Source organism: Ooceraea biroi, chromosome 10, assembly GCF_003672135.1.
Source record: "Ooceraea biroi isolate clonal line C1 chromosome 10, Obir_v5.4, whole genome shotgun sequence".
Lineage (NCBI taxonomy): Eukaryota > Metazoa > Arthropoda > Insecta > Hymenoptera > Formicidae > Ooceraea > Ooceraea biroi.
The window spans coordinates 11,625,144-11,652,458 of record NC_039515.1 but is presented as its reverse complement, the minus strand read 5'-3'; the positions used below and the strand labels follow the sequence as shown (position 1 = coordinate 11,652,458).

Genomic DNA, 27,315 nt, shown 5'->3' with positions numbered 1-27,315 from the left:
CGTGACATATGATACCGCGCCGAGAATCTATTATGTATTTGTGCTTTCCGTACATTGCCGACGAGGAAACAATAATTTTCCAGCGCGGTGTTTTTAATAGCAAGGAAATGATACGCTATCATTTCCACACCACCTAGCGGTAGATAGCTCGGTGCGTTTTTTTATAGTGATTTCCCCGGTAGGCCTAATCCACTCTCATTATTTAATTCGATTAATTTAATTGAATTGTTCGAAATGTCGTCCCCTTTCTCGTACGCAGAGGTCGGCTCGAACACGACGCACTGGAATTCCTCTCGTATTATGCACGAGACACCCCGTTTCACGCAATTGTTGTACAGTGCGAAAAATTGTACGAGATGTTGGATAATATGCACGCCCAGGAAATCGTTAGGCATAAATCCGAGCCGCGAGACGCGCATTTTCGCCTGCTAGCTCATAAGCCACTATCATATTCGTATACTCTTCCGTAGTATATCGCATCGTCGCTGTCTAACACCTCGAACACTTCGAATATCTTGAACACGAGACTTATACGCGACTGTACAAGAAAATATCGTGCGAAAATATCGTGTAGGCAGAACATGACTTTCAATTGACTTTCAGCAACTGTAGACAAAACACGAACATTGTTTGCTGCCTGATGGCTCGCGGGAATCTCGGTTTGAGGTATTCAAGGTGTTCGAAGTACTAAACAGCGATATTATCCAACATATCGTACAATTTTTCGCGCTGTACAAAAATTGAGACGCACCGTGCCATACGCGATATTGTACGAAGAGCCGACCTCTGCGTACGAGAAAGGGGACGACATTTCGAACAATTCAATTAAATTAATCGAATTAAATAATGAGAGTGGATTAGGCCTACCGGGGAAATCACTATAAAAAAAAACGCACCGAGCTATCTACCGCTAGGTGGTGTGGAAATGATAACGTATCACTTCCTTGCTATTAAAAACACCGCGCTGGAAAATTGTTTCCTCGTTAGCAATGTATGGAAAGCACAAATACGTAATAGATTCTCGGCGCGGTATCATATGTCACGCGCCGCGCTTCGCGAGTCGCTCGCGGTTCCCCCCTCGCCCCACTCTTCTTGACCCCGCCTCTCGCTCTATCTCCCGAGTCCGGCCTAACGCTTTCAGCGCGTTTATTGGCTCAGACGTATATGTTAATAACTTAATAACTATTGCGAATTTCGAAAAATAGTATTTGACTTTTCTTCTCGGTTTACTCCTATCTACCTGTACTTTCCGTCTGAGTCACTTTATTTCGGACACCCTGTATATGTACCCGCTCGTATACACTAAGCTTCGATCCTGAATTCTAAACTTCGAATTTATTATAATATGCATTAAATAATGACGATAAAAAAGAACTTTAAGAAGTTACACGCCTTTTTTAGAATAGGATTCGCTATTAAGGAGATTGAATCGATATTAGACATGGTTTTTGCTCGGGAGAGACTGGCGACCTTCATTCGCGTTGCTCCCATATTGATTTAGTTTCATTTACCTCTAATCTTGTTCTCTGTTATACTTCCAAGATAGCCAAGCCCCAGCATAATGTGGCAAAAGCATCATCAATTAAATGAGATTTTGTTCTCGATTGCGAAAAGATTGAGATAATGCCGCGAATAATTCGCAAAAATTAAGCGACGGCCATCGTACAAACGCCCGTTAAATATATTATATATAAATATTAAATAAATATTGCAGAAACAAGCTCGCTATCATAATGCGCAGCAATTAGTGTAGTGAAGTGATTGTTTGTTCCGACATACGATATTCATTCATGACTTTCATGATGCGTCGTGAGTGTAAAGTGCAAAGTGAAGTAAAGACTGTCAATGAAGAATACGCAATAAGACAAGGAATTCTAGCCTGGAAGAGTTTTAGATTCCAGAAATTTCATCAATGAACTGACGAATTACGATGGACTTCGTGGGATTTCATCGCGCATTGGTTGAGTGCTCCATTTTTACACTTTAGAAAATTTAGTAGCAATAATGCGTACAGTTTGTAATTATACTGATTTTTTATGAAATAGCTAGATGCCTTTTACACTTTGTATTTTGAGTAGGAAAAACTGCTATACCTCATGAAAACGTTTTTCACAGTCACTCAATTATTACGCTCAATTATTACACATTTTTTGAAAGAATATATATTTATTTTATGTAGACTTATATTTTTGTCACATAAATGAAACTTTAATATTGAGTTAACTAAGAAGTCCGTGCAGATTTTTTAAACAAAATTGCTTTTTTATTTATTCTTAATACAAAATTGTAATACAATTTAAAATTTAAAATTTTGCGTTTTTGTATTCTGCCAAAAGAATCCACACGGACATTTTAGTTAACTCAAGTTTTTTTTTGAAAAGCCTGTACTTCCGGTCCCTTTGAGGTATAAACGATTTGAACGGAGGTACAAACGAGTAGAAACTATGCTCCTTCGAATGGCGTTGGGCATTTTCGGATATCTCTCCAAACAACGGAGGTACGAACAACTATTTGTTTTACTTTGAAAATGCTGTACTTCCGGTTCCTTTGAGGTACAAACGATTTGAACGGAGGTACAAACAGGCGCTATACGAGCTCTTTCGACCGCCGTTGGCCGTTTTCGAATATCTCGAAAATTGGCGAAAGTACCTCTTGGATGTTTTTTGAAGAGCCTGTACTTCCGGTTCCGTTGAGCTACAAACGATTTAAACGATGGTTCCTGAAGGTACAAACCATACTCTTTCGAATGGCATTATTAAAATGCGGATATCTTTTAGTCGGGTGCTGGCTATTGTTTGATCCCTTATAACTTTTAAACTGTTGAGGTACAAACGAAACGAACGATGGTACAAACAGGTACAAACGAGGTACAAACGAAATATGCCCGAAAATTTTCATTTCGTTAAAGTCAGGTGCCAGGTTCACACCGGTGTGGTCAACGCAATACTTTCACGATTTTATTGTTCTTACTTGCTTTATTACATCAGCTTCCGATCCTTCCAACTCACTTTTCAGTAGTACGTAATCTGATTCTTTTCTTGTTTTACCATTTTGATTTTTTCTTGAGCCTTCTCATTTATTTTTTAGATGGATTAGCACATATCTATGATTAAATACGAATAATAATGTTTGTATTGTAGTTTAACGCATAAAACATTAAAATGTGAATGGTGAGAAATATATCCAGCGATATAACGTACAAATTGTATCAAAACTTCACGACGAACCAAGCCAAACTCGAATATCAGTGTAAAATAAATAGTAAATAATAAAATACTACAACGATCTGTCAATCAGTAACATATACCTGTATGACCGATCAATGCGATAAAGATGATATCGATGAGCTTCTGATATCGATGATGATTTATTATAGCTTATAAAGAATTTTCTGTATATACAGGGTGATTCGTATAAAGTGACCGATTTAATTATTAGTGAAATTTGAAGACATGAAAAAAGAGTTTATACCGATATGTTCAGTACAAAGGGGGACACCATATAACGGATACGATTATTTTATGAGTGGAGGCGTGGAGGACATTTCAAAGTCAACTTCTTTTTTTTTAATGGGATGCTGTATTTTTAATTTTATAGGATAGTAGCCCTTTTTAATATAAATTTAATGATACATTACATAAAAACATTCAAGATCAATCAAGGCCAAAGATACATGATAAAATAAAATTCAAATGTATGATCTGTGTATCCATCTGTCGTTCGCTTTGGCTCTCAGTATGTCTAGGTCTATGTTTATGAGCTGTGTTTTCTTTGGAAACTGCTATCATAATGTTATTATTACGAAGATTGTAAGGACAAGTGATGCTTACAAACGTTGCGAGTGCCAAAGCGAACGCAGCCTTAGTATGAGATTAGTCGTAGCACTGAACGTAATGGCTAATTACAATAATTCACAAATTGTAGACATTTTGATAACTTTTGGTGAATGTGGAAAAAATGCAGCTGAAACTGCAAGAGTATTAAATGAACGATATCCAGATCGACATAGACATAGTGCAATATTACGGATTATATCGCGAGCAAGACAATTTGGTACACTACGAGTAAGAAAAAACCGTCAACGATCACATTATGAAAGAGACAATGAACGTTTGACTTGTACGGTCAAAGTCACGCTGCGAAGCGCTTCGACACTTTCTATCTTCTTCTTCTTCTTCTTCTTACAAGTAACACTACCCAAGTGTCACACGCCGATTTTGATAAGCTTTGAATATGTTGTTGTCTAGGTCAAAATATGAGATACATATTTTTTTATATCGGCCCGTTTTGCCATTAAGGGGGTGAAACACCCTCTTGAAAAAAATCGGGTTTTATATTTCTTAGCGAATACCGTCGAAACAATAAAACATATAAGAAAAAGTTTCAAGTAAAAGTTTTATGGATTCTAATGCACTTTATAACAGTGCAATCAGATTCATAAGAAATGTTAGTATATATGCAATTATAGAGAAAAAAACAAACAAATTTAGAAATATTGATAAAAATAAAAAAAGTAAAATTTTCTTGTCAGCTCTACGTTGACCATTTCTGGGTCCGGCAGAGGGCGAAAACCTGACTTATTTTGTTAATTAAAAGTAATCCCCCGACTTCATTCTTATCTCTGTGCGAAAAAACTGTTGCCAGGAGTAACTAGCGTATTAAATACGAGAATACGGACGGGGCGCGTATGTAGCGATATAGAGGTACTTTTAGCTTATTTTTGAAAAATGCGTTTTCAGAATATGACCTTATCATATATGGTTGAATTGTCGTTAAATATGCTTGAAGTTTTGCTGAAAGATAAATTTTAAAATTTTCAAAAATTGTGGAGGGGGAAAGGAATTTCGAAAAATATGACATTTTCGAAAAATCTGATTGCACTGTTATAAAGTACATTAGAATCCATAAAACTTTTACTTGAAACTTTTTCTTATATGTTTTATTGTTTCGACGGTATTCGCTAAGAAATATAAAACCCGATTTTTTTCAAGAGGGTGTTTCACCCCCTTAATGGCAAAACGGGCCGGTATAAAAAAATATGTATCTCATATTTTGACCTAGACAACAACATATTCAAAGCTTATCAAAATCGGCGTGTGACACTTGGGTAGTGTTACTTGTTAGTGTTTAATGGCACCCGATCCTTTTCAGGTTCGATACGGCCAATTGCAAAAATGAGTGAAATACAAAATACGAAATAACAAGTTGAAAAAAAGAAAACTCGGAACAACCGTTGTGCACCTGACGACTGTCCCCTTCGAAATCCCGACACTCTCTATCCTTTTCCTTCTGTCAGATGAGAAGAAGGATAGAAAGTGTCTAGAAGCGCTTCGCAGCGTGACTTTGACCGTACCAACAGCCATCTAGGAGTGACTGTCAGAACTAGCTGTACAATCTGCTCGTGGTATCGAGAAACACTTGCACTGGGCAAGTGAGTACAGTTCAGTGCAGTTTATTGACGAGTCCTTGCAAGTGATATGAAGAGCTTTTTTTAACCATGATAACATCACGAGGATTGAATTTGCTAAGAACTGCCTACATAAATAGTCAAACGAAGGTTCCCGCACAGAATTTGGGTTTCGTTAGATTAGGTCATCAGTGAGTAAAGTATTATATAATTCCACGTTGTAGGTTATGTTCTAATGTTTTACTACTAGTGCTCATAAATGTGCTAAATAATGATGATAAAATGGATAGTGATAAGAATAAATTCTATTTACGTTATCTAAACGTGTAATAATCGTGTATAATTATCCATAATTATTTAACCAATTATCAAACATGGACAAATGTAATTTTTGTGTTTTATAATAGTAGGTATGTGTGCATAAATTTTGTATTGTTGTAATTTATATAACAGATCTCATTTTGTTTCTATAAATCGTTTATGTTCTATCTAGTAATCTTTTATTCTATTTGTGTCCAGTGCAGTAAGTTATCGTAAACTTCCTCCAGAAGATAAGAAGTGGGCATGGGCTGCAGAATTTCTTGGAGGTGTTATGTGGTGGTGGGTGTTATGGCACTTCTGGCACGATTGGGGTCACCTTGTCGTAAGTATGAGATGATTTCCCAATTATTTGTCATTTTTACTGTCATGTATGTAACTCTGCATCAACTGTACATACATTATAATCCTAATATTAATATCAATAACTTCCAATTTATTTTTCAGGGAGAGTTTCCATACCCGGATGTAACTAAATGGACAGATGAGGAATTAGGTATACCACCAGATGACGCCGATGATTGATAATACGTCAAAGATTATTCTGCAGTAGTGTTACGGAAAGGTAAAATGTATCAGTATGTCATACATATTTAAAAAATAAAAGTTTACAAAATTTTGTTTCAAATGGAACAGAAATATAATATTTATAGAAATCAGTTTCCTTATTACTGTGAAATATTATCAACTCAATCTCCTTGCCATGATAACTTTCTGATGATAAATTTTAGCAGTCTATGATATTGAACTATTTGCTTCATCATGTTGTCATCAAGAACTTTTTTATTAGTATATATAATTATGTCATAATTATTGCATTATTTAATTTATTTGAGATATATTTGATATCTAACACATAACACATTATATCTCCATAAAATTTTTATAGTGGAAATATTAAAACCTCAGACAATACTTATGATGTTTTCTTCTTTATAAAAACGAAATATCATACAGACGTAACTTTAATTTAAAAAATAAGCTTATATATTTTAAATATGTTGTTTTTTGTTTGCCAATTTGTTATTAATATTATTTACAACAAATCTCGTTACATATATATAATTTTATTAACATTCGGTTACATGAATTTTATTCGGGACAATTGTATCCAAAATATTCAAATTAAGATATATTATTTTGAAACTTGCAAACATCCGTATTCAATTAGTTCTTTTTGGCGATGTTGATAGAAACTGTCTTAATCTCGAGATATCCCTTTAGGCCTTCTTCTCCCCTAAAACAAAAATGCAACGGACTCAACAATATATGTATTATTACACTTTATAAAATAGAGCCTAGCAGCATTTAATTTGCACTTACAATTCACGTCCTATACCAGACTCTTTGTATCCGCCGAATGGTGTTTGAGGTGTAATAGCATCGTAACAATTCACCCTGGAAATTATTATAATTATCATCATGCAGACAACTTCATATATATTTGTATAAACTATTAATTCATAAAATTTACAAAATTTTCTGTATTTACCAAACACTGCCAGCTTCCACCGCTTGAGCAAATTCCAAAGCCTTATTAATGTCTCTGGTAATGACGCCGGAGGCAAGACCATAATTTGTACGATTAGCACGTTCAATTACTTCGTCCATCGTGTCGAATTTCAAGATCGACTGCACCGGGCCAAAAATTTCTTCCTTAGCAATTCTCATGTCGTCGGTTACATTTGAGAAAACAGTAGGCTGCACGAAATAGCCAACGCTGCCCTCGCGATTACCACCAGCCTGCACGACAGCGCCCTGCTGTTTACCAGAATTGATTAAGTCGATAATTTTGTTCAACATCTCGTCGTCAATCTGTGGCCCTTGGTCAGTTTTTTTGTCGAACGGATCTCCCACTTTCCTATTGAGCGCCAATTGTTTAGCACGCTTTACGAATTCGTCGTATATTTTCGAGTGCACAAATGTGCGCGATCCCGCGCAACAATTTTGCCCATGATTCGCAAATATTGCGTTGTGCGCGATCTCCGCAGCTTCCTTCACTACGAATAGTAACAAGAATAGTTAGTCAAGGTGAATAATATATACGGTTGCATAAAAATGTTTTGCAGAGTTAATCGAGATATAAAATTCATGACTGAATAATATGTACGGTTGCATAAAACTGTTTTGCAACACGTACCATCGACATCATCGAAAATAACGAGCGGGCTCTTGCCACCTAGTTCAAGACTGACACGCTTAAGATTGCTTTTAGCGCAAGCTGCCATTATGATACGTCCGACCTAAAGAAAAAACATAATTACTCGTATTACATATGTACTATTGTATACATGACGTATTTATCTGATGAATACCTCAGTGGATCCGGTGAAGGCAACTTTTTGAATTTCCGGGTGCTCAGCAATAGCTGCGCCAGCAGTTGGCCCGTAGCCTGGGATAACATTTATAACACCAGCTGGGAATCCGGCCTCTTTAGCGAGAGCAGCTGCGTAAAGCGCACTCAAAGGTGTCTGCTCCGCCGGCTTCAAGATCAGAGTACATCCAGTAGCCAGTGCAGGACCCCACTTCCAAACTAACATCATGAAGGGATAATTCCAGGGGATGATTTGCCCTACAACGCCAACTGGCTCCTTTCGCGTCAGTGTCACACTGGTATGACCTAATCAAGCAATAAATAAGACATTGTTTCTTGTTGTTAAATCAGAATTACGACAACATGATGATAAGGTTTGGAGAATTTGGAAAATGACTACCTGTCGGGATGGTATCCCCATGTATCTTATCACACCAGCCTGCATAGTAACGAAGAGTACAGATACTTGCTTGTATATCTTCAACGGCACTTGCGTAAGTTTTTCCATTGTCAAGTGTTTCGAGAGTGGCGATATAATCTAAATCGCGCGTGACAAGATCTGCGAACTATGTTATTCATTTGTACTTAGAGTGCAAGTTCTTGAACAAACAAACTAGCAAACAACTCGATATAAAGTTCTACCTTGTTCATCAGCTGCCCACGCGTGTAGGGATGCATTTTACGCCATTCTGAATTTCTATCGAACGCCCGTTTGGCAGCGTTTACTGCTTTATCAACATCAGCCTGAAAACATTTATTCTTCCATTTTTTAAGGAGTCTTTTTAATTAAAACGATTAAACAAGAAGTCCAGAATTTAAAGATATGAAATATGAAGATTAAAAGATTGATTTGTCACATATTGTTCCATATAACACGTGTTGAATATTTCCACATATGTTTCATATCTTCATTTATGTCAAGTAAAATATGAACAATAGGCTAAGAATTTTCGAGAAAGAGTACACAACTGTACAAAGAAAGTGTAAAATCAACATGAAGGCATACTTAGAATAATTTTGTAAATATTGTATAAAAATGTGTAAAATAACCGTTCTTGATAATCCACCTCATCGCACAAAGCAATGAAGTAAAAAAAAGCACTTGTATCGTCAGAATCTCATCAGAAAAGCTTCGTTTCTAATTTTGTCGTCGGCTTTTTACTTATGTCGATTAAGCAGTTTGTCTAATTCAATCTAAGCTAAGCTTTCTAAGTCTTACATTCTTTTTTTAAATACTAAAAATGCAAGTAAAAGTAGTGAGTCTCAAATAGAGATTCAAACTCAGATTAATAAAACATTAATTTTTACTTTTTGCTGTTCTTCTTCGGTATTCCACACATTAAGCCATTACATCTTTTGTAAAGATCTTTTGGAAAGACTTAGAGCAAATAAAGTAAAATAAAGGTACTAGCTTTGTTTTATATCGAAGATTTCCAAATCAAAAATAGCATAAGGTTTTATTATTGTAACCGTTTATAATCCATTGCGAGAGATTTTTTGTTATAAAATTTAATCCATGTTCGACAGCATTCAATACCTTCACAATTCTCAATTTTATGCAATATACATATAATAACGTATTATAATAACGTATAAGTGACTTTACCTTGTCTCCTTCGGAAATTTCAGCGATAACTTTACCACTTGTGGGATTCAGTGTTGGAAATTTGCGGCCGCTCACAGCATCGACAAATTCATTGTCGATAAACAGCTGCAAATAGCATTTGAAATATTTAATTCGAAAAGACACGTTAAGAAAGACATCATATAAATTTATGATAAAATATAAGATATTATATGTCTCTGTGTTTTACTTACTTGAGTGTATTTAATTTGTACTTGTTTCGCCATCTTATCCGCAACGGTCTATACTCGGCAACAGTCAGCGAATAAATGCTCGTGTTCGCACAGTTTTCAGAGTCATTGATTATTTGCCTCGTCACTTGAAAGATTATTCCTGGTTCGTGATAATATCATTTAACATTTTTATCCTTTTTTACGATATGTTTGCCATGTATTTAAACGAAAACAAGATATATCGTTGTAATTATCGAGTGTATATGCACATATATGCATACATTTATTTGATAAACGTCAATGTCCAATTTATTACGTAGTACTATTACAAAAACGTTAAAATTTTTAATACTAATCCAATATATAAATTATAATAAAATAATAATAAAAATAATACTAATAATTTATCAGCACCGTTGAGAAATATATAATAATAGAATAATAGTATATACATATAAACAGAATGAACAATTCTACTGCATAATTTCCATACTGTTTTACCTTTTAGTTTGATCTTATAATGTTCTATTTATACGTCTTCCTTGTAGCCACGACCATGCAATATACTCGAATTCCAAAAGTGCAAGAGCTTCTTTCTTATTTTACAATTCTTCATGCACAGCCTGTAAAATCCCGGCAAAATGATATTTCTCTTATCATGATGATTAAATCGTATTTGCCAATTTGCTGAAAACAACGAGTCCACTATTTCTACGCAGAGATATCAGTGTGTCCAATTTCTGCGTATATAGAATGTAGAACTAGTGGATCTATCTTGGATACATTGTGCATTGGTCTTCAAATATATTGGTTGTTATCAAATTACTTGTTTAATTTCTCATTACATCTGCTGATTAGAGGAAATTGCTGTATCTTCTGGGTTTTACGATGCACTCTTTCAAGTTCAATTACACATTCGGATTTATCTTTTAGGAAACTTTAAATTTATCAAGCAACGATGTGGTAACCCGGCAATCTCTATATTGGTAAAGAGAAATCTTTGCGACTCCGCGCATGCCCCGACTTTGATAAAACAACATCGACTCATCAATATTTTCGTGCATAGGGTGTTTATGCACAAACATATCATGAACAAGATTATTTTTTATAGATATTTTATTGTATACGTAATCATGAATATTTTATTTCTTCTCAGTCTTTTTACTCGATATTTTCAGAATCAATTTTTTATAATGCACAATGTAAAATATAAATAGATAATAATCCGATTTTACAAGTACGAAATAACGAAATGTAATATTTTAAATATCGCAATTTAATAGGACACATAAATGTCGTGAAGTTGATCACGTATTATGCTTATTAAAAATAATTGATTTGCTTTGACAGAAGGAGAGTATGGCTTTATCTAAAAAATATTACTGCGTTATTTAACGAGAATGGAGTAATGCATCTCCATGTTGTATTAAATCGATAAATCAGGTTTCCATGGTACGATACGAGTGAAAGCTTGAACACACAGTTTAGATATGATTTTATCTAAACGCGCAGCAAAGAAAATATATTTTATATAACGCTCAAGGTTTAGATCATCGATACATTACATATCGCAGCACTTCGAGTTCTTATTTCGATCTTGTAAAATCATCAAATCATTCCAAAAATGTCTGGTGATGTTCCAGTCGAGCATGATTGTTCCGTCGAAGTATCTCATTCACCACAATCACATGTTTCACAACAGGAAATTACGGTGAGTTCTTTTTGTATCATTTAAGTCTCATCAATACACATGTGCGAAATACAATTAATTAGCAATTGCCTATTTTTAAAAACTATTTTTAAGAAATAAAGAACAAACTAAGCCAAATAACTTAATAGTTTCTCTTGCAATAGGTTGCATTAATTTATTACGTTGCCGTGTAAGCACCGTTTATAAGCCTTTAAACATTTTGAGGTAGAAAACACAGCCATGCTCAGCGGTGGAACAGCACAGAGGCGATCGCGGAGACGGTACCGAAAAGCCTCCGCTCTATTTCCCTCAACCAGAAGATGAATACCCATCGAAGCCCGACTATTCGATGGGGCCACTCGACCCGTGGGCCACGGGCAAACTAACTTGCTCTCCTAAAGGCGGGATCACAGGTTTGAGACCCGTGGCAAATCGATATTCCATCACTCGCTGTGGACCGAGTGAATGGCGGGCGCATAATTCGAGTGTCTTTCAGCAATCGAACGAGAAAATCTGCGACGCTCAGTACGTGAGTCGACAAAATCGCGCACGCAATCCGCGATTGTTTCGCGAAATTACGTTCTCTCGAACGATCTATAAAGTTTGAGAACTGACGCGGATGTAACTGCTCGAAAATCAATTCAGAAATCCGTTCCACGTAATCTGCGAGATTCATCAAATCTATATTTTTCTATGTTATCTATATTTACATCTATATTATTTTTCTATCTATATTTATATCTATATTATTTTTCTGTCTATATTTGTATCTATATTTTTCGACTTTTCAGAGTCATGATGAGCGGTGTGAAACGATACGTGGACCAAGCATACAAAACAGCCGACCAAGTGCAGTTGGAGACGACGGAAAAATTAAAAGACCGAGCTAACGTGGTGTACCACTGGAAAGCAGAATTGGAAAACGCGATTTCCACTATTACGGAAGAAATGGAATTGTTGGAGGCTGAACGTCGTCGAGTGAAACGATCTTTATCGGTACTGACCATACCCGCATCTATCGCAGGCGAGTTCTTGCAGTTACGCTCTTCTCGCTTGGAGTCGGATCTCGTCCGCGACGAGGTCGAGGAGCAACTCACCAAGGTTGAACTGAATTAATTTTCCCACTCACGGCGATCAGTAATCTCTTTAATTCCGAGTCGCCGATTCTAATATTATTTTCGAATATTCTAGGAAATAGCGCTCTGCTCGGAAGTGCAAAACGTACTGGAGAGCAACTGCGAACAGATTGAGACGCAAATGATTGAATTGAAGGCTGCGAAGGCGCGGCTGGAAAGTGATTGGTCCAATAAAATTCACGCGTACAAAGTGGACTCCGTGTGTGTGAATTTATCTAACGACTCGCCGCTCCTGTTGTGGAAGGCTGGAGCTACGAGATTTCCGGCCGAGTAAGTTTGCACCATTTTATACAGGGTGTTTCCTCTAACTGTAGCACTTAGAATATCTCTGCTTCCTTTGATGACATGAAAAAAGTCAAAGGACGAAAATTGTTCGATTCAAAGAGGCTAGTACTCTGGTAAGAAAATTATTTTTTTAAATGTGACCTTTCACAAGATATCAAGGTCATGAACATTTTTTTAAATGAGATGGTATATTTTCCTTAACGAAATGATGTAGCTTGTAAAAAACAAATTCAACCATACAGAATATGTTGACCTTCAAATGACTTTGAACCACAAAAATCACGTTTAGGAAAAGAAACTCTATTGTATGTATAACTACAAAGATATACCTTTTTTTACAGATGTTCGAAATGATCACCGTTTACTTTCATACACTTTCGAATTCGATGAATAAACGATTGTTTTACGTTTTTGAGAGATTCCGGAGTAATTGCGGTGCACGCACGCTGAATTCTTTCTCGCATATCTTCAGGTGTTGTCGGAATATCGCGATAAACTTAATTTTTTAGGTATCCCCAAAGAAAAAAATCAAGAGGCGTAAGATCTGGTGATCGAGCCGGCCAAGAAATTCTTCCACCACGCCCAATCCAGCGATCAGGAAATGATTCGTTGAGTATGTTCCGTGCAAATGAAGTTTATCGCGATATTCCGACAACACCTGAAGATATGCGAGAAAGAATTCAGCGTGCGTGCACCGCAATTTCGTTAAGGAAAATATACCATCTCATTTAAAAAAATATTCATGACCTTGATATCTTGTGAAAGGTCACATTTAAAAAAATAATTTTCTTACCAGAGTACTAGCCTCTTTGAATCGAACAATTTTCGTCCTTTGACTTTTTTCATGTCATCAAAGGAAGCAGAGATATTCTAAGTGCTACAGTTAGAGGAAACACCCTGTATATGAGGAATAATACAATTTAAATTTAATATAAAAAAATAGCGATAATAATTCAGAGTTGGAATAATAGATAGAACAATAGACAGAATAGTATACAATAGACATACTGGCATAATCGATCATTTTTGTTCTGCACCGATGCAATATAAAAACACGATTGAATCCACTTCTGATGTAATCACTTTACATAATTCATGTTTCTTTTTATATTAGTCAATCAACTCCCACGAGTTACGATCACTTCACGCAAGACGCATTAGCCGCTGGAGATGCCGCTAGACAAAGCTCGATGCAGTTAAGGACAACGCTAAAAACGATATGCGATAGTTCCATTAAAGAGTTACGTGATCAAGCGGCTTGCGTCGATATCGCGCTCGCGACAAAAGTGAATCTCACGCAGGAGTGCCTTCAGCAATTGGAGAACGAGTTACTTCGCGTAAGATCTCTCTACGATGAAATCAAGCGCGAGACAGGATCAAGTAAAGTTGATAAAAAAATATATATTTGCTTCCAGTGTTTGCGTGAACTGGCAAGTGCGGAGAAACTGATCGAGGCACTTCGGGACTCGGCAAAAGGATTGGACAATTCGACAAAACTGGCGCAAACGAGATTAGACGACCGATTACATCGACGCAACGTTGAAAGCTGTCGAGATGCAGCTCAATTTGCGTGAGTCTCTAAAATGATTTCAATCGGCAAATGCAAGACATGAGAATAAACAATTAATTTGTCCAGGCTTGTTGAAGAAGTGAAATTGCTTGGTGAACGCACGTCAGGTATGCTAGCGGAATTAAAACGCGCCGAGGAGTCCCAGGCGGAATTGGTGAGGACAAGAGGCAACCTTGAACATGAAATCATGGTGAAACGGAAGACTTTATGCATAGACAAAGAACGAGGCCAACTACTGCGCTCATTTTTTCCTTCTGCCACAGATTTATCTGGATTTTAACTGGATTAACAATTTTCATTGTAATTTATAAAATTCAACATATCAATCAATGTCTTTTTTTGTTCCTTCATGTTTTTTTCCTACGTGTCTCAAATCAATCATCTTTAGTGGTTTCTCTCATTGGATCATAATTAAGGGGGGAGCCTGCTTTAGAACGTTGAAAATAAGGTATAATTTTACGAATTGTTTTGGAGAAACTATACAGCGGATCATTATAAAACTTTGATGCATTTATTAGTACATGTTTAAAGATAAAAAAAATTATTTTTTTATTTGAATATATCGCCTGTAGAGGTCGTCCTGGAGGCATCTTAGTGCAGCCGGCATTGTAAATTGGTGAGCATTCTCCTGCCTCCAAATTTCATCCAAACTGAAAAATTGAAATATTTTCCCGTTATTTATGAATTCCCATCGTCGATGAACCTTTAATATTCATAAAAACATTAAGTTAAACAATTATTTTTGCATGAAAAAGTTCAAAAACTTTGCCTAAAAGTCGTACTTTTGTGTTCTAAGCTCCACCATTTTGGCACTTTTCAACTTTTTTCTTCTCTCTTTGGTTCATCGACGATGGGAATTCATAAATAACGAGAACGTATTTCAATTTTTCAGTTTAGACGAAATTTGGAGGCAGGAGAATGCTCACCAATTTGCAATGCCGGCGACGCGGCTGCACTAAGATTTCTCCAGGACGACCTCTACAAGCGATACATTCAAATAAAAAAATAATTTTTTTTATCTTTAAACATGTACTAATAAATGCATCAAAGTTTTATAATGATCCGCTGTATAGTTTCTCCAAAAACAATTCGTAAAATATACCTTATTTTCAGCGTTCTAAAGCAGGCTCCCCCCTTAATGCACTTCCATTAATTCGCTTTCTTACAGTCTACATCTCATTTCAAAGAAATATGATGTTATATATATATATATTTATGAAATGTACATTAACATATATTGTAAAACTTATTTTTTACTAATTGAGATGGCTATTTTCTACCTGCCTATTGGCCTTTTGTAGTTAAAAATTATGGAGAATATATATTTTCCAATATATCGTTCTTATTCTGCATTTAATTAATTAATATATAATATATAATATTTATTAGAGTTATTAAATTCCTAAAAAACTCATATTTTTAGATCTAAAGGAACAAATCAATTAGATGCAATATAGCTCACCGAGCGGTTGTGCTACTGGATGCACCCGCACCCACTGATTTCAAATTCAGGAAATTGCTAACACATTCGAAATGCCCTAGAATCCGCGCCTGGACGCCACTCTAGAGACTTTCGACCCCTGATAATTTCATGCCGTGAGGTTGGCACGCCTTCGCAGCCGCTACTTGAAAGCAGTCAACGATCGCACTGCATTGTGGCGATCGAATGGCCGCCTTGTCTGATGTCTGTCCATTCTGTTCTTCTGTAATTAGTTTTACTTTATTCGGTGGTCCTCGTGAACGGTGTTTCCCATCGAACGACCCGGTAAGCCCACTGATTGCTTCTGATCGAACCTGGCGCGCGGAATAGCGGTAGTAATAGATATATTACGCGAATGTCTCGCTAAAGCGCGTTCACACGGCCGGTGATTTGTTTTTCATTAAATAACTGATCGCTCGCGCGCGAAGCACCGCTGAAATTCGCGAGCACGACTTCGTGCGCGCTTTCGGAGCACGTGTTAGGTTATACCGAGCGAATCGCTCGGCTGGGAATTGACAAAGTTAACGTACATTAGTCTGTCAAGATGTCCACTTGCGTTCCGGATCGAAAACATTCTTATTCACGATCTCGCACTTGTCACTAGGTTAATGTACGATTAATGGCAAGATAGGTAGTAAATACTTTGCTCCGCTTTTCAAATGGAGAAATTCTCAATCTGTATGCGTGAGCAAGATATTCATGAAATCATACTTGCAAAAGTGTCGTGCATATATTCGGATCATACATTAAATCTCGTTGCACGTGTTAAAACAAATCGTTTTCATTTAATCGTATATACAAATTATATATATATTTTTTTTATACATATTTGTACATAAACGTGTGCGATTCTATTTATTCTAATGATACAATATTATTTATTATCTGTGATAAAAATTATATAAATGTTGCATATGTGTAATATAAAGAAATTTTAGGGACTAGTATTTTATTCTAACATAATGTGTCGGATAGTTGGAAAAAAATGATAGATGGAAAAAATGATTTGCTGCTAAAATATAAAAGCATAATGTGTACATAAAGTATTTTTCTATATATATTAAATATTTATATATATTTGTATATATTAACCATTTAATATGCACGCGCTTAACATAAGCGTCTTGCTGCGCTCGATGAGGGATGATATATTAATATATTTCAAAGTAGAAGACGCAACAAAAAATGTAACATCTAAAATATGCTAAAATGATTGGTTGCGTAACAACTTTACTAGTTTACGAGATTGATGCACTTGAATTCCATCATCGGTCTTGGTGATAACGATATTAAATGAAAACAGTATTGAGCAAGTTTAGTTATGCAATCACGGAGACTAGTGATAAAGTCTGGAGGAAAACATTCTGCTTTTGACATATATTGTAACAAAAATTATACATATATGTATATTTTTCTTTTTTTAATGAAAAAAAATGCATTAATCTCTTTTAATAAGTTAATTAATATACAATTACAATATTTCTCTCTACATACTATTACAAATAAATTATGATTTCATTATAATCCACATTTGCTTTCCAATGTCTGTTTCTGTTACTTCTGTACATGTATTTTTCTTTCTTGTCACATTGTAGATTTAGCGATATAACGACGACATACAATATTAACAAACGTAAAATTGAGATGGAAAAAAGTGCCGATGGACTGCTGTTCCGCTCCGAGAGAAATAATGGTGCCGATGAAGTAGTCATGGACAGTGTTGAAGAAAGGGTGGCCATTTTAGACGCAGGTTCACAATATGGGAAAGTAATTGACCGGAAAGTTCGTGAATTAAATGTCTGCAGTGAAATTATGCCACTTGATACACCTGCTTTTACTCTTCAGGAAAAGGGATATAAGTAAGATACACGTGTTTAATAATGCTAGCTTTGCGTTATATTATAATAATAATAATAATGTATAAGCAGCAGGTAAATAGAGCTGTCCCAATCTAAGCGTTAAATTAATTGTTTTAGGGCTATTATAATATCTGGTGGTCCTAGTTCAGTATACGCAGAAGATGCACCTAGATACGATGCTGATATCTTTCGAATAGGGATTCCTGTACTAGGCATTTGTTACGGTATGCAGATGATGAACAAAGAATTCAGTGGTACCGTAACCAGAAGGGAGAGTCGGGAGGACGGTCAACTTCCTATTGAAGTTGATACCAAGTGCCTGTTATTTAAGTACGTAGATTATGCAGCTGCGCGAAGAAGTATTTAATGACCGAATGTGATACTACTTGTTTATCTGAATTAGAATTTGTATGGAACACCACTGCCCCTTTCCTCCTCCTCCTCCTTCTCCTTTTAGACGCCTGGAAGATGTAATATGAGAATTTGTTGATTACACAGGGGCTTGGACAAAGAACAAATGGTACTGCTTACACATGGAGATAGCATAAACAGGGTGGCCGACTGTTTTCGTACTACTGCCAGATCGTCAAGCTTTATAACGGGCATAGCGAGCGATAAGATGAACTTGTATGGCGTGCAATTTCATCCGGAAGTAGATTTGACGCCTAACGGCAAATTAATGCTACATAACTTTTTATTCGGTATCGCTGGCCTTACGGGTAACTATACGCTCCATGACCGGGAAGCGCAGTGTATGCAATACATCAGAAATACTGTAGGCGACAAAAAAGTTTTGGTGAGCAATTAACCAGCGGAAGTTGGTCCGTTCAATCTTCTCGTCAATCGAGCTTCAAAATGCTGATTTTTGGTATTTTGAACGTGCGTTGCAATAGAATGTTGCATCTAGGTATACCTGAGATTTGTCTTGTTACAGTTATTAGTGAGTGGTGGCGTGGACTCGACAGTGTGCGCAGCTCTGTTACAGAAAGCTTTAAATAAGGATCAAGTTATAGCTCTACACATTAATAACGGCTTCATGCGTAAGGGAGAGACGCAATTCGTGGAACAAAGTTTAGCCCAACTGTGCGTTACATTAAGAGTGGTGAACGCTGCCCGCTGTTTCATGCAAGGCGCGACGACCGTTCCGTTAGACAACGTCGCGCCGATGGTAAACGCCAATGTTACGAATAACAAGGGGATGTGCGGTACGGCGAGCAGCCCGAGAACCAGATTAACCAAGATGCTGTGCGAGACTACCAATCCAGAGGAGAAGCGAAAAATTATAGGAGACGTTTTCGTGAAGGTCGCGAACGAAGCGATGACCGAAATGGGTTTGAAGCCGGAAGACGTTTTCCTCGGACAGGGCACTCTCAGGCCCGATCTTATAGAAAGTGCAAGCGCTCTAGCCAGTGGTACATCTTTCAACTAATTCTAGAATCTTTGCTCAGTCTCTAACATATACAATCACACAAATACCATCTATTCAGGTAAAGCAGACGCCATAAAGACGCACCACAACGATAGCGAGCTTGTACGAGTGTTACGAGCGCAGGGCCAGGTAGTCGAACCACTGAAAGATTTTCATAAGGACGAAGTGAGACAATTGGGCAGCGATCTCGGCCTGCCAGCGGCGCTCGTCGCGCGCCATCCGTTCCCCGGTCCCGGACTCGCAGTACGAATTCTTTGCGCGGATGAGCCTTACATAGAGAAGGACTTCTCCGAAACACAGGTATCGCAAACGCGAGATAGGCCATATCGAGATCCTGCGGCTAAGCTCTACCTTTTTTTTCAATCGTCGACGTGAAATGTATTGATTTGCCAGGTCATAGTGAAGATAATGGCCGAGTACGAACAGATGCTTCAGAAGAAGCACGCATTGTTGAACCGTGTGGAGGGTGCGACAACCGAAGGCGAACGTCAACAACTCCGTAGAGTCTCGAGTCATCGTCATATCGCGGCGACACTCTTGCCCATTCGTAGCGTAGGAGTTCAGGTACCTGAAAATCATTTGGCGTAAAACAAGGAGCATCGATAGCACAGTCTTGCATCTGAATGTTTCTGTCGTTTACAGGGTGATCGAAGAAGTTACAGCTACGTCGTAGGTTTATCATGCGAAGAGACCGTTTCCGAGGGAGTGGAGTGGGAGGATATGTTGTTCCTCGCACAGTTAATCCCACGCGTATGCCACAATGTGAATCGCGTATGCTACATCTTCGGGCCACAGCTTCACCATCCGATCCAGGACATCACGCCCACGTATCTCACCTCGAATGTGATAGCGACTCTGCGACAGGCGGACCACTTAGCCAATCAAGTGTTAGCTGCGAACGGCTGCATGTCGGCCGTCAGCCAGATGCCCGTTGTCCTAATTCCCATACACTTTGACCGTGATGCAGCATGCCGAACGCTGTCATGTCAACGCTCCGTTGTGCTTAGGCCGTTCTGCACTAACGATTTTATGACCGGCATACCCGCCATTCCCGGCAAGGATCTGCCAATACATGTAAGTAGGCTCACGTGGCCTTACCATTTCATATCACAGCAAACTTAATATTAATGTGACTCGTAATCAATGTGCATATTTAGCATATCACATTTGTGTTTCATATCACAGATAAAGATCATAAATAAGATATATAATAGATTACATATTTATTATAAGAATAACCGAGTTTAATCGTGCCCACAGGTGGTGAAAAAGATGGTAACTGAAATATCCACGGTGCCCGGAATCTCACGCGTTTTATATGATCTTACGTCTAAACCGCCGGGAACAACCGAATGGGAGTAGTGACCGCTCATCTGGCTCCTTTCTATTTTTTCACCATCCCTACGCGCGCGTGACGACTACAAAGTGAAAAAGTATATTTAAAAATATATATATATATACAAATATATAGATATATATATGGATATATATATATACAGTATACACACTATATGTATATACATATATACATATACATAGTACGAAAGATACACGAAATCGAGGTTGATGACTTCTTACTAATTTATACAAGACCGAGCGAACTTTTTCAAAGGCATGCATTAAACGAGCCGTATATCACTGGCTTCTCTAGACAAAGAATATTTGCGTTCGAAATCCTAAAGGTAAGTAAATACGTTTTGCTTGTAAATAGAAGATTCTTATGTTACACACATTTATTGTAAAATTGTTAATTTATTAAATTCCCCGAGGTTTCGTATTCAGTTATTATCGCTAATTATTACATCTCGAATCATTACATCTGATCGATGGTACCATTAAATTGTTGTTATACTCGATCTGCATATACCGTTGAACGTGCTTCACGGTTCTTCTGTATGTCCTATGCCAAATACAGTTCTCAGTTTCCATCGTGCATCTGCAAAACGAATAGGCAAGACATAATTTGAAGTTTATCACGTGCCGAATGTTTTCGCTTATCGATCATGGACATCAGTCAAAGCAATGTTCGTTCTTTAAAATCTAACGTGTTTGATTACTTTGATTATCCATTTGTTGCAACAAAGAAGATATTTATTACGACGCGATACTTGATACGGGCAGATTATTACCTGTGCATGGTTTTCAACAAGACGTGTAAATCTTCGATACGTTTCTTCTGTGGAAGCATGCTGAGAAACGTCGCGAGTGAAAGAAAATCCACTTCGTTCACGACTTTAGATTTAGTAACCCATGTTTGTATTTGCATTTTCACCTATTAAAATGTTTTTACATATTAATTCAGTTCAAGCATATTATTGGTGGTAAATAAGGAGTTCTTTTTAATTCTGTTGAAGATATATCTCTATCTCGTTTCCTTTTTCTTCTTTTTAATTATTTAACGTAGCGTAGAAGAAAGAAACAGATATTTCTTATTAGTATTTATTTCAACGACATACGTATGGGGAGAAGTACGTTAACAGTTTATACCATGTTTATTTATAAGCTAGCTCTAAGATTCCGAAGTTTTATCATTTCTAAGTGTACGATAAGAGTGAATCTAAAAAACGAAAAATACACTGAAATAAATAGCATCGCGCAACATAGCAACATACTGTGATAAGCTAATAATTCTCATGAAGTATTATCGACACGCTTTATCGTCACCAAACATAAATCTTCCATGGTTTTACTCATTGCTGTGCCAATGTCACAGTTACTACTTAATGTTCGGCATGATGGTCACGTTTGCACAATTTGCATACCAAGTATACTTCACACCTAATTCTATAGATTGAAGGATTTGAACACCAACGCATAACCACGCATTTGTCGATAAAAGGACATCATTTTCTCGAAAAAAAAAGAACACGTGGAATTATTATTTATCATTTTATAAAATACGAAGTCTGATTAAAAAGAAAAAATGTAGAAATGAAACCGAGACCCGAGACACCCGTCGATATTACGGCGATAAACAGGTAACCCGGTTTGTGTGTCACTCGCTAAGAGATAGTTTTGTACGTTGTAACATCGCTGTTTAATATTGGGATCGTAACAGTTACGTGCGCTTAGATCGCGAAAAGAAAAATAGAAATGCGAGAACTCAGTTCCTATTTAATATTTTCTGTCTGAACAAATAATTGTGCGGTACCTGGTGTAACGGAAGGGTGAAGAGATGATTCACAAGATTAATCAACATTTCCTGATGTTTATCTACGTTCTCATTGTTATGTAAAATACTTAAATTCTGTAAAATAAAGGTATCGGCTTTATCCATCACAGCATTATTGTGTGAGAGCTCAATATCTTGATTAACTCGACGCATCGCGGATCGTGTTTCGTCGACGGTATCTCTCTCGTGCGGTTCGCATCCCCTCGCACGTAATATTGCATCCTTTTGTAGCGTACACGCAGCTTCCATTGTACAAGTACCATTTTTAATAGATTCCACGCTCTTGCCGTCATAATCGATTTTCGCAGATGGATCCGCTTGCTGCGATTGCCCAGTTAACTTACTCGGGTTTCCTTCATTCGTTTCCTTAAGATTCATTCTGTTCGCTTCTCTTTTCATTTCACAATACATCTGTACGTCACGTTGCACGTCGGGATGCAAGTTGCTTTTCATTAACGCCGATAAAACGTCCGGATCGACCTGCGAACAATCATGTGCATCGGAACTCTTCTCGGCAATCACTTCGTTTACCGCAACAGCCGAGTTCGCGGTCTCAGCTTGAGACTGCTTTTTATTTCTTTTGTACTCGTCCAATATCTCGTTTCTTATATCTTCGGGTAGTTCTACTAACACCGACATATCGATGTCCTGCATCCGCGGTACCTCGTACTTGGATGAATTTCCGGTTTTCGGTTTCGTGTGTCTGAAAAAATTCTCTTGCGACGTCTGTCTTTGTGCCGCTTTCTTATTCGATTTATTTTCACTCGCCTTACGATTATGTAAATTTTTATCTTTCGTTTCGACGGCAAGCGTTGCTGACCGTTCTCGAGTATCAGATATTGCTACATGTCCGTTCTCGCGTGGACTGACGGATTCGGAAAGTTGTGCCGATTGCAGCGGCAAATTGTTGTCATCTCTTGCGTCAGAAACACTCGTCGCTGCTGCTGATGATTTTGTGCTTAATGATATTTTATCTGGCTTGGATTCGTTACTAAAGTTAGAGTCACATTGAACCTCGTTTGCCAATATTCCATCACGTGGTTGCGATTTCTCCATTTTATTAAAGAAATTCATCAAATTATCTTTATTCTGCTTGGTCTTGCATACTTCTAGTCTTGATATCTGTATTCCGATTCCTCTCATATCTTCAGGCGTCAAGTGCAACTGGTTCCAGATGCTTACAACTTCCCTGCATTGTGAGGCACACGTATTACGTACGATTTTGTAAAACCGACGCAGAAAAATTAACGAGTGATAAATCAACAGCGAAACTTACTTCCTAATGACACTGACGTCGTCGACAGCCGCTATAAGATTTTTGGATTTCGTTAGATAATTGCAAGGACCGTGACCCATGAACTTCGCAGTCTCTCTCGGTGCTTCCTCCGCTCTTATCATGAGCTTCAGGGTGATGCATCTACCCTTTGCACGGGCCGCCGTTAATCGATTGCACACTTCCGTGGACAGCTTGTTCAAAAAGTCGATGGCATCGCCGTTGTTCCGGAACCTTATGCCGTAATTAACTTCAGCCGATACCGATTTCCTCACGTGCTCCAGATTTAGCTTCGTGTCGTCCAGGCCACGGCACATCTTGTGCAATTGCTCTCCCGTCTTCCCACCGAACTCCTTTTGCAAGCTCCCTAACGAGATCTTCTGCAGATCCTCGCACGTACGTACGTTCATCTCGTGCAGCTTGTGTGTCGTCGTTCCGCCAACACCTGGAATGAAAAATCGGAGAATTCAAACCTTGACGCAATTATATATTGCAAACGGCACACGATAGTTATTGTTACACGTGCCTGGTAAGTCCCTCACGTTTAAAGTCCGAATGTACGTTTCCGCGTTTTGCCCGGTCAGATAAAACTGATTGTCGGGTTTGGCCTTTCGCGTTGCTAATCTCGCCTGCAACTTGTTGCTCCCAAAGCCCGTGGACACTGGACAACGCGTCTTCTGCTTTATCTCCTCCCTGATTATAGTAGCGAATTCTAACGCCGAGAGCCCGGACGCTTCAAGAATCTTGGTGCAGTCCGCGTACATCTCGTCGCAGCTCACCGCTTCGATGTCTAACGTGTAGGATGCCACGGTATCGTATAGTACGTAAGAAACTTCCTTGTAGCCCTCGAAATCGTACTGGATCGTCTTCAAATTTGGGCAGAGTTTCAGTGCCTCTCCCAGAAACATGCCGTTCTTTACACCAGCCTTTCTCGCCGCATACGAGCACGAAGCTACTTCCGATAACGATCCAAAGTCTTCTTTGCCGTCGTAATTCGCTGAGAATGCGTTGCCCCTCGCATGCGTCACCGCTACTGGCAGGCCCTGCAATTCCGGTTGATTTCTCATTCCAACGGACGCAAAGAAACAGTCCATGTCGATGTGCATTATAACGCGTTCCTGCTTGGCTCCCACCTTGTCGTCACTTCTAAAGCAAATTGTATCATCTTCAGAATCCGACTCGCAAGCGACTGAAGCTGTAGCGTTCTTTGCGTTTCTCGATTTTGTTAAACGCTCCATTCCGGGGAACGCTCCATCGCTCTTGTCTCTCAACTCGTTGACGTAGTTTTTAAAAGTGGTTCCCATAGTGGCGATATAATGCAATCTCGAGTTACTGTAAAACGCCGACAGAAACTCGGCGTCCCTCGTAGACTGCGCGCCTGTTCTTGAACTGGAAGATTGGGCCGTACTAGCTGCATCACGTTTCACCGCATCATTAGTCGCACAATGCTCCAATACATTATTTACATTATTTTCATCGTGACACGTGCTCATTGAAGCTTCAGAACTTTCAGTACGTCGTTCATCATGCACAGCTGAAGCGGTATCAATTTTATGTTTTTTATTTAATGTATACGTTAACTGAGGCTGCACCTTGCTGCTGTTTGAATAAAGTAAATAATCTTGAAAGTTTAGAATTTTTCCTGCTGTTATGCTGGCGGTGATCCACTTTGGCGTGCATATAGGAATTGGATTTTGGCTCTTCCTGTACGTCACTATTTTAGAATACGGCAGATTGGACGCTATGACGTGAGTGGTGATTTTGGGGCGCATGTAATGATGATACGTACCCCCGTGCATCATCATTAGGCGTCTGAGCTCGTCGGATGTGGGATCTGTATAGCCGTTCACAAATATCGCGATTCCTTCGAACAGTTTTGACGATTCTTTAAATTCCTTGTTGGCGGTGTCATGAAACTGCTCCTCCAGTTTGGCTTTCTTCGCAGACATGTAACCACCCTGAAATATATATATTTATTGCTATATCTGTTCTTGAAAAAAAATACATGAGTTCTCAATACGTAAGAAAATAAGACTGATGAAAAATATAATGAGAATTTTAAACGGTCTGTCTATTTTGCTTTACCCAATGTTCAAAACCAGTTTCTCCCCGTCCATGATTTCTTTTCTTCCTTGACATAATTATATTAATTTAATCCGGTGCAAAATCGCTAATTGTTGATAAATACACTGGAAAAAAAAAAGTTTATATTATTCCCATATAAATTTGCAAACATTTAACTATACAATTTGCAATGTTTAATAATAAATTATAAGCAAATGACTAATCCTTTACTTACTTATTATTTATTGTAGGTATTTGTCATGCAAATTTAATACGTAGAAATTTAAGCTGCATCTCTTAATTGTTTGCTCCAGTTTAAATTATCTAATTATCATACTTTAAACATTGTTGACGGAGCAAGGTAGTGACATTGGAGTACATAACCTTGGAAATGTACGTGAGTTAGTTCTAATAAATTCCGGTACGTGGCGACACGACTCTGTGTAATGATTTTCATTATGGTTGACTTTAACGAAATTTAATAAGGATCGATAGTGGAGTCCCAAATATCAAGAGAGTTTATACGACAACGATAATACCAATCAAAACTTATTCGATACGACAGATAGAAATGTAAAGAATATAAGAAAATTGTTTAGTTAAAGAAATAGGGCAGAAACACATACGTCCTACTAGAATATTTACGTATAATTTAGCATTCTCTTGAATACCTTGCCATTACAAAAAATGTGATCAAAAAGTTTTAATTTTTAATAGTTTTTTATGTACTTTGGCGTTCGTCGCGATGCCAAATTTCGCACCTTGATGTTTAACAATTAGGGTATATCCACACAGATTTGAATAAGCGCATAAACAGATGCATAAGGAATGTGATTGGTCTATAAGCACACGTAAGCACGTGCGTAAGCAAATGGACCAATCAAATTCCTTATGCATCTGTTTACGCGCTTATGCAAATTCGTGATATACCCCTACAATCCATATCGTTTAAGGGGATGCTGGAGTTGCTAGTGAACTATTTTTTCACTATAGCGATGGTAATTGCAGTTTCGAAAATTCTCTTTATTGCTTGTGCAGAATAAAAAATCCTTTTCCACAAATGAAGTATAGATAGAAAGAAAGTCCGCTCTACAGGACTTTATATTCAAAATGGAAAAAAGTTAGAAAAGACAAATGCAAGTTTCTAACTTTTTTCCATTTTGAATATAAAGTCCTGTAGAGCGGACTTTCTTTCTATCTATACTTCATTTGTGGAAAAGGATTTTTTATTCTGCACAAGCAATAAAGAGAATTTTCGAAACTGCAATTACCATCGCTATAGTGAAAAAATAGTTTACCAGCAGCTCCAGCTTCCCCTTAAGGTGATCCTAGAGTTGCTAGTGAACTATTTTTTCACTATAGCGATGGTAATTGCAGTTTCGAAAATTCTCTTTATTGCTTGTGCAGAATAAACAATCCTTTTCCACAAATGAAGTATAGATAGAAAGAAAGTCCGCTCTACAGGACTTTATATTCAAAATGGAAAAAAGTTAGAAAAGACAAATGCAAGTTTCTAACTTT

At 37.6% G+C, this 27,315-nt stretch overlaps 4 protein-coding genes across 10 annotated transcripts; 2 read left to right on the top strand and 2 right to left on the bottom strand.

Annotated features, from left to right (window-relative positions):
* Positions 1 to 5,382: 5,382 nt before the first annotated feature.
* On the top strand, positions 5,383 to 14,845 carry LOC105282182 (tektin-4). Of its 2 annotated transcripts, XM_026973074.1 has the most exons (8): positions 5,383 to 5,598; positions 5,927 to 6,050; positions 11,756 to 12,051; positions 12,318 to 12,627; positions 12,718 to 12,932; positions 14,062 to 14,284; positions 14,363 to 14,517; positions 14,584 to 14,845. In XM_026973074.1, exons 1-8 carry the CDS (start codon positions 5,498 to 5,500, stop codon positions 14,795 to 14,797), a joined length of 1,638 nt encoding a protein of 545 aa, XP_026828875.1. In that variant the 5' UTR covers positions 5,383 to 5,497; the 3' UTR covers positions 14,798 to 14,845. The 2 variants fall into 2 exon arrangements, with proteins under 2 accessions (XP_026828875.1, XP_011342255.1); XM_011343953.3 differs by lacking the exons at positions 5,383 to 5,598; positions 5,927 to 6,050 and adding an exon at positions 11,419 to 11,547 and having other exon boundaries at positions 14,584 to 14,843.
* LOC105282183 (retinal dehydrogenase 1) lies at positions 6,772 to 12,763 on the bottom strand. Of its 4 annotated transcripts, none has more exons than XM_011343957.3 (11): positions 12,624 to 12,763; positions 10,338 to 10,459; positions 9,858 to 9,996; positions 9,646 to 9,750; positions 8,682 to 8,783; positions 8,440 to 8,605; positions 8,041 to 8,345; positions 7,866 to 7,968; positions 7,218 to 7,725; positions 7,049 to 7,123; positions 6,772 to 6,962 (listed from the first exon to the last, which is right to left on the bottom strand). In XM_011343957.3, exons 3-11 carry the CDS (start codon positions 9,888 to 9,890, stop codon positions 6,893 to 6,895), a joined length of 1,467 nt encoding a protein of 488 aa, XP_011342259.1. In that variant the 5' UTR covers positions 9,891 to 9,996; positions 10,338 to 10,459; positions 12,624 to 12,763; the 3' UTR covers positions 6,772 to 6,892. The 4 variants fall into 4 exon arrangements, with proteins under 4 accessions (XP_011342259.1, XP_011342257.1, XP_026828876.1 ...); XM_011343955.2 differs by lacking the exon at positions 12,624 to 12,763 and adding an exon at positions 11,812 to 11,920; XM_011343954.2 differs by having other exon boundaries at positions 6,782 to 6,962; positions 12,531 to 12,669.
* Positions 14,846 to 16,130: 1,285 nt separating the features above from the next.
* On the top strand, positions 16,131 to 21,060 carry LOC105282181 (GMP synthase [glutamine-hydrolyzing]). Of its 2 annotated transcripts, XM_011343951.3 has the most exons (9): positions 16,131 to 16,282; positions 17,593 to 17,856; positions 17,974 to 18,186; positions 18,355 to 18,652; positions 18,791 to 19,268; positions 19,344 to 19,585; positions 19,679 to 19,849; positions 19,928 to 20,359; positions 20,546 to 20,647. In XM_011343951.3, exons 2-9 carry the CDS (start codon positions 17,642 to 17,644, stop codon positions 20,645 to 20,647), a joined length of 2,151 nt encoding a protein of 716 aa, XP_011342253.1. In that variant the 5' UTR covers positions 16,131 to 16,282; positions 17,593 to 17,641. The 2 variants fall into 2 exon arrangements, with proteins under 2 accessions (XP_011342253.1, XP_026828662.1); XM_026972861.1 differs by lacking the exon at positions 16,131 to 16,282 and having other exon boundaries at positions 17,642 to 17,856; positions 20,546 to 21,060.
* On the bottom strand, positions 21,021 to 26,207 carry LOC105282180 (DNA repair protein REV1). 2 transcript variants are annotated; one of them, XM_011343950.3, is made up of 8 exons: positions 26,030 to 26,207; positions 25,816 to 25,919; positions 24,864 to 25,688; positions 24,257 to 24,773; positions 23,734 to 24,175; positions 22,437 to 23,646; positions 21,415 to 21,557; positions 21,021 to 21,221 (listed from the first exon to the last, which is right to left on the bottom strand). In XM_011343950.3, exons 2-8 carry the CDS (start codon positions 25,867 to 25,869, stop codon positions 21,077 to 21,079), a joined length of 3,336 nt encoding a protein of 1,111 aa, XP_011342252.2. In that variant the 5' UTR covers positions 25,870 to 25,919; positions 26,030 to 26,207; the 3' UTR covers positions 21,021 to 21,076. The 2 variants fall into 2 exon arrangements, with proteins under 2 accessions (XP_011342252.2, XP_011342251.2); XM_011343949.3 differs by having other exon boundaries at positions 24,257 to 25,688.
* Positions 26,208 to 27,315: the final 1,108 nt, after the last annotated feature.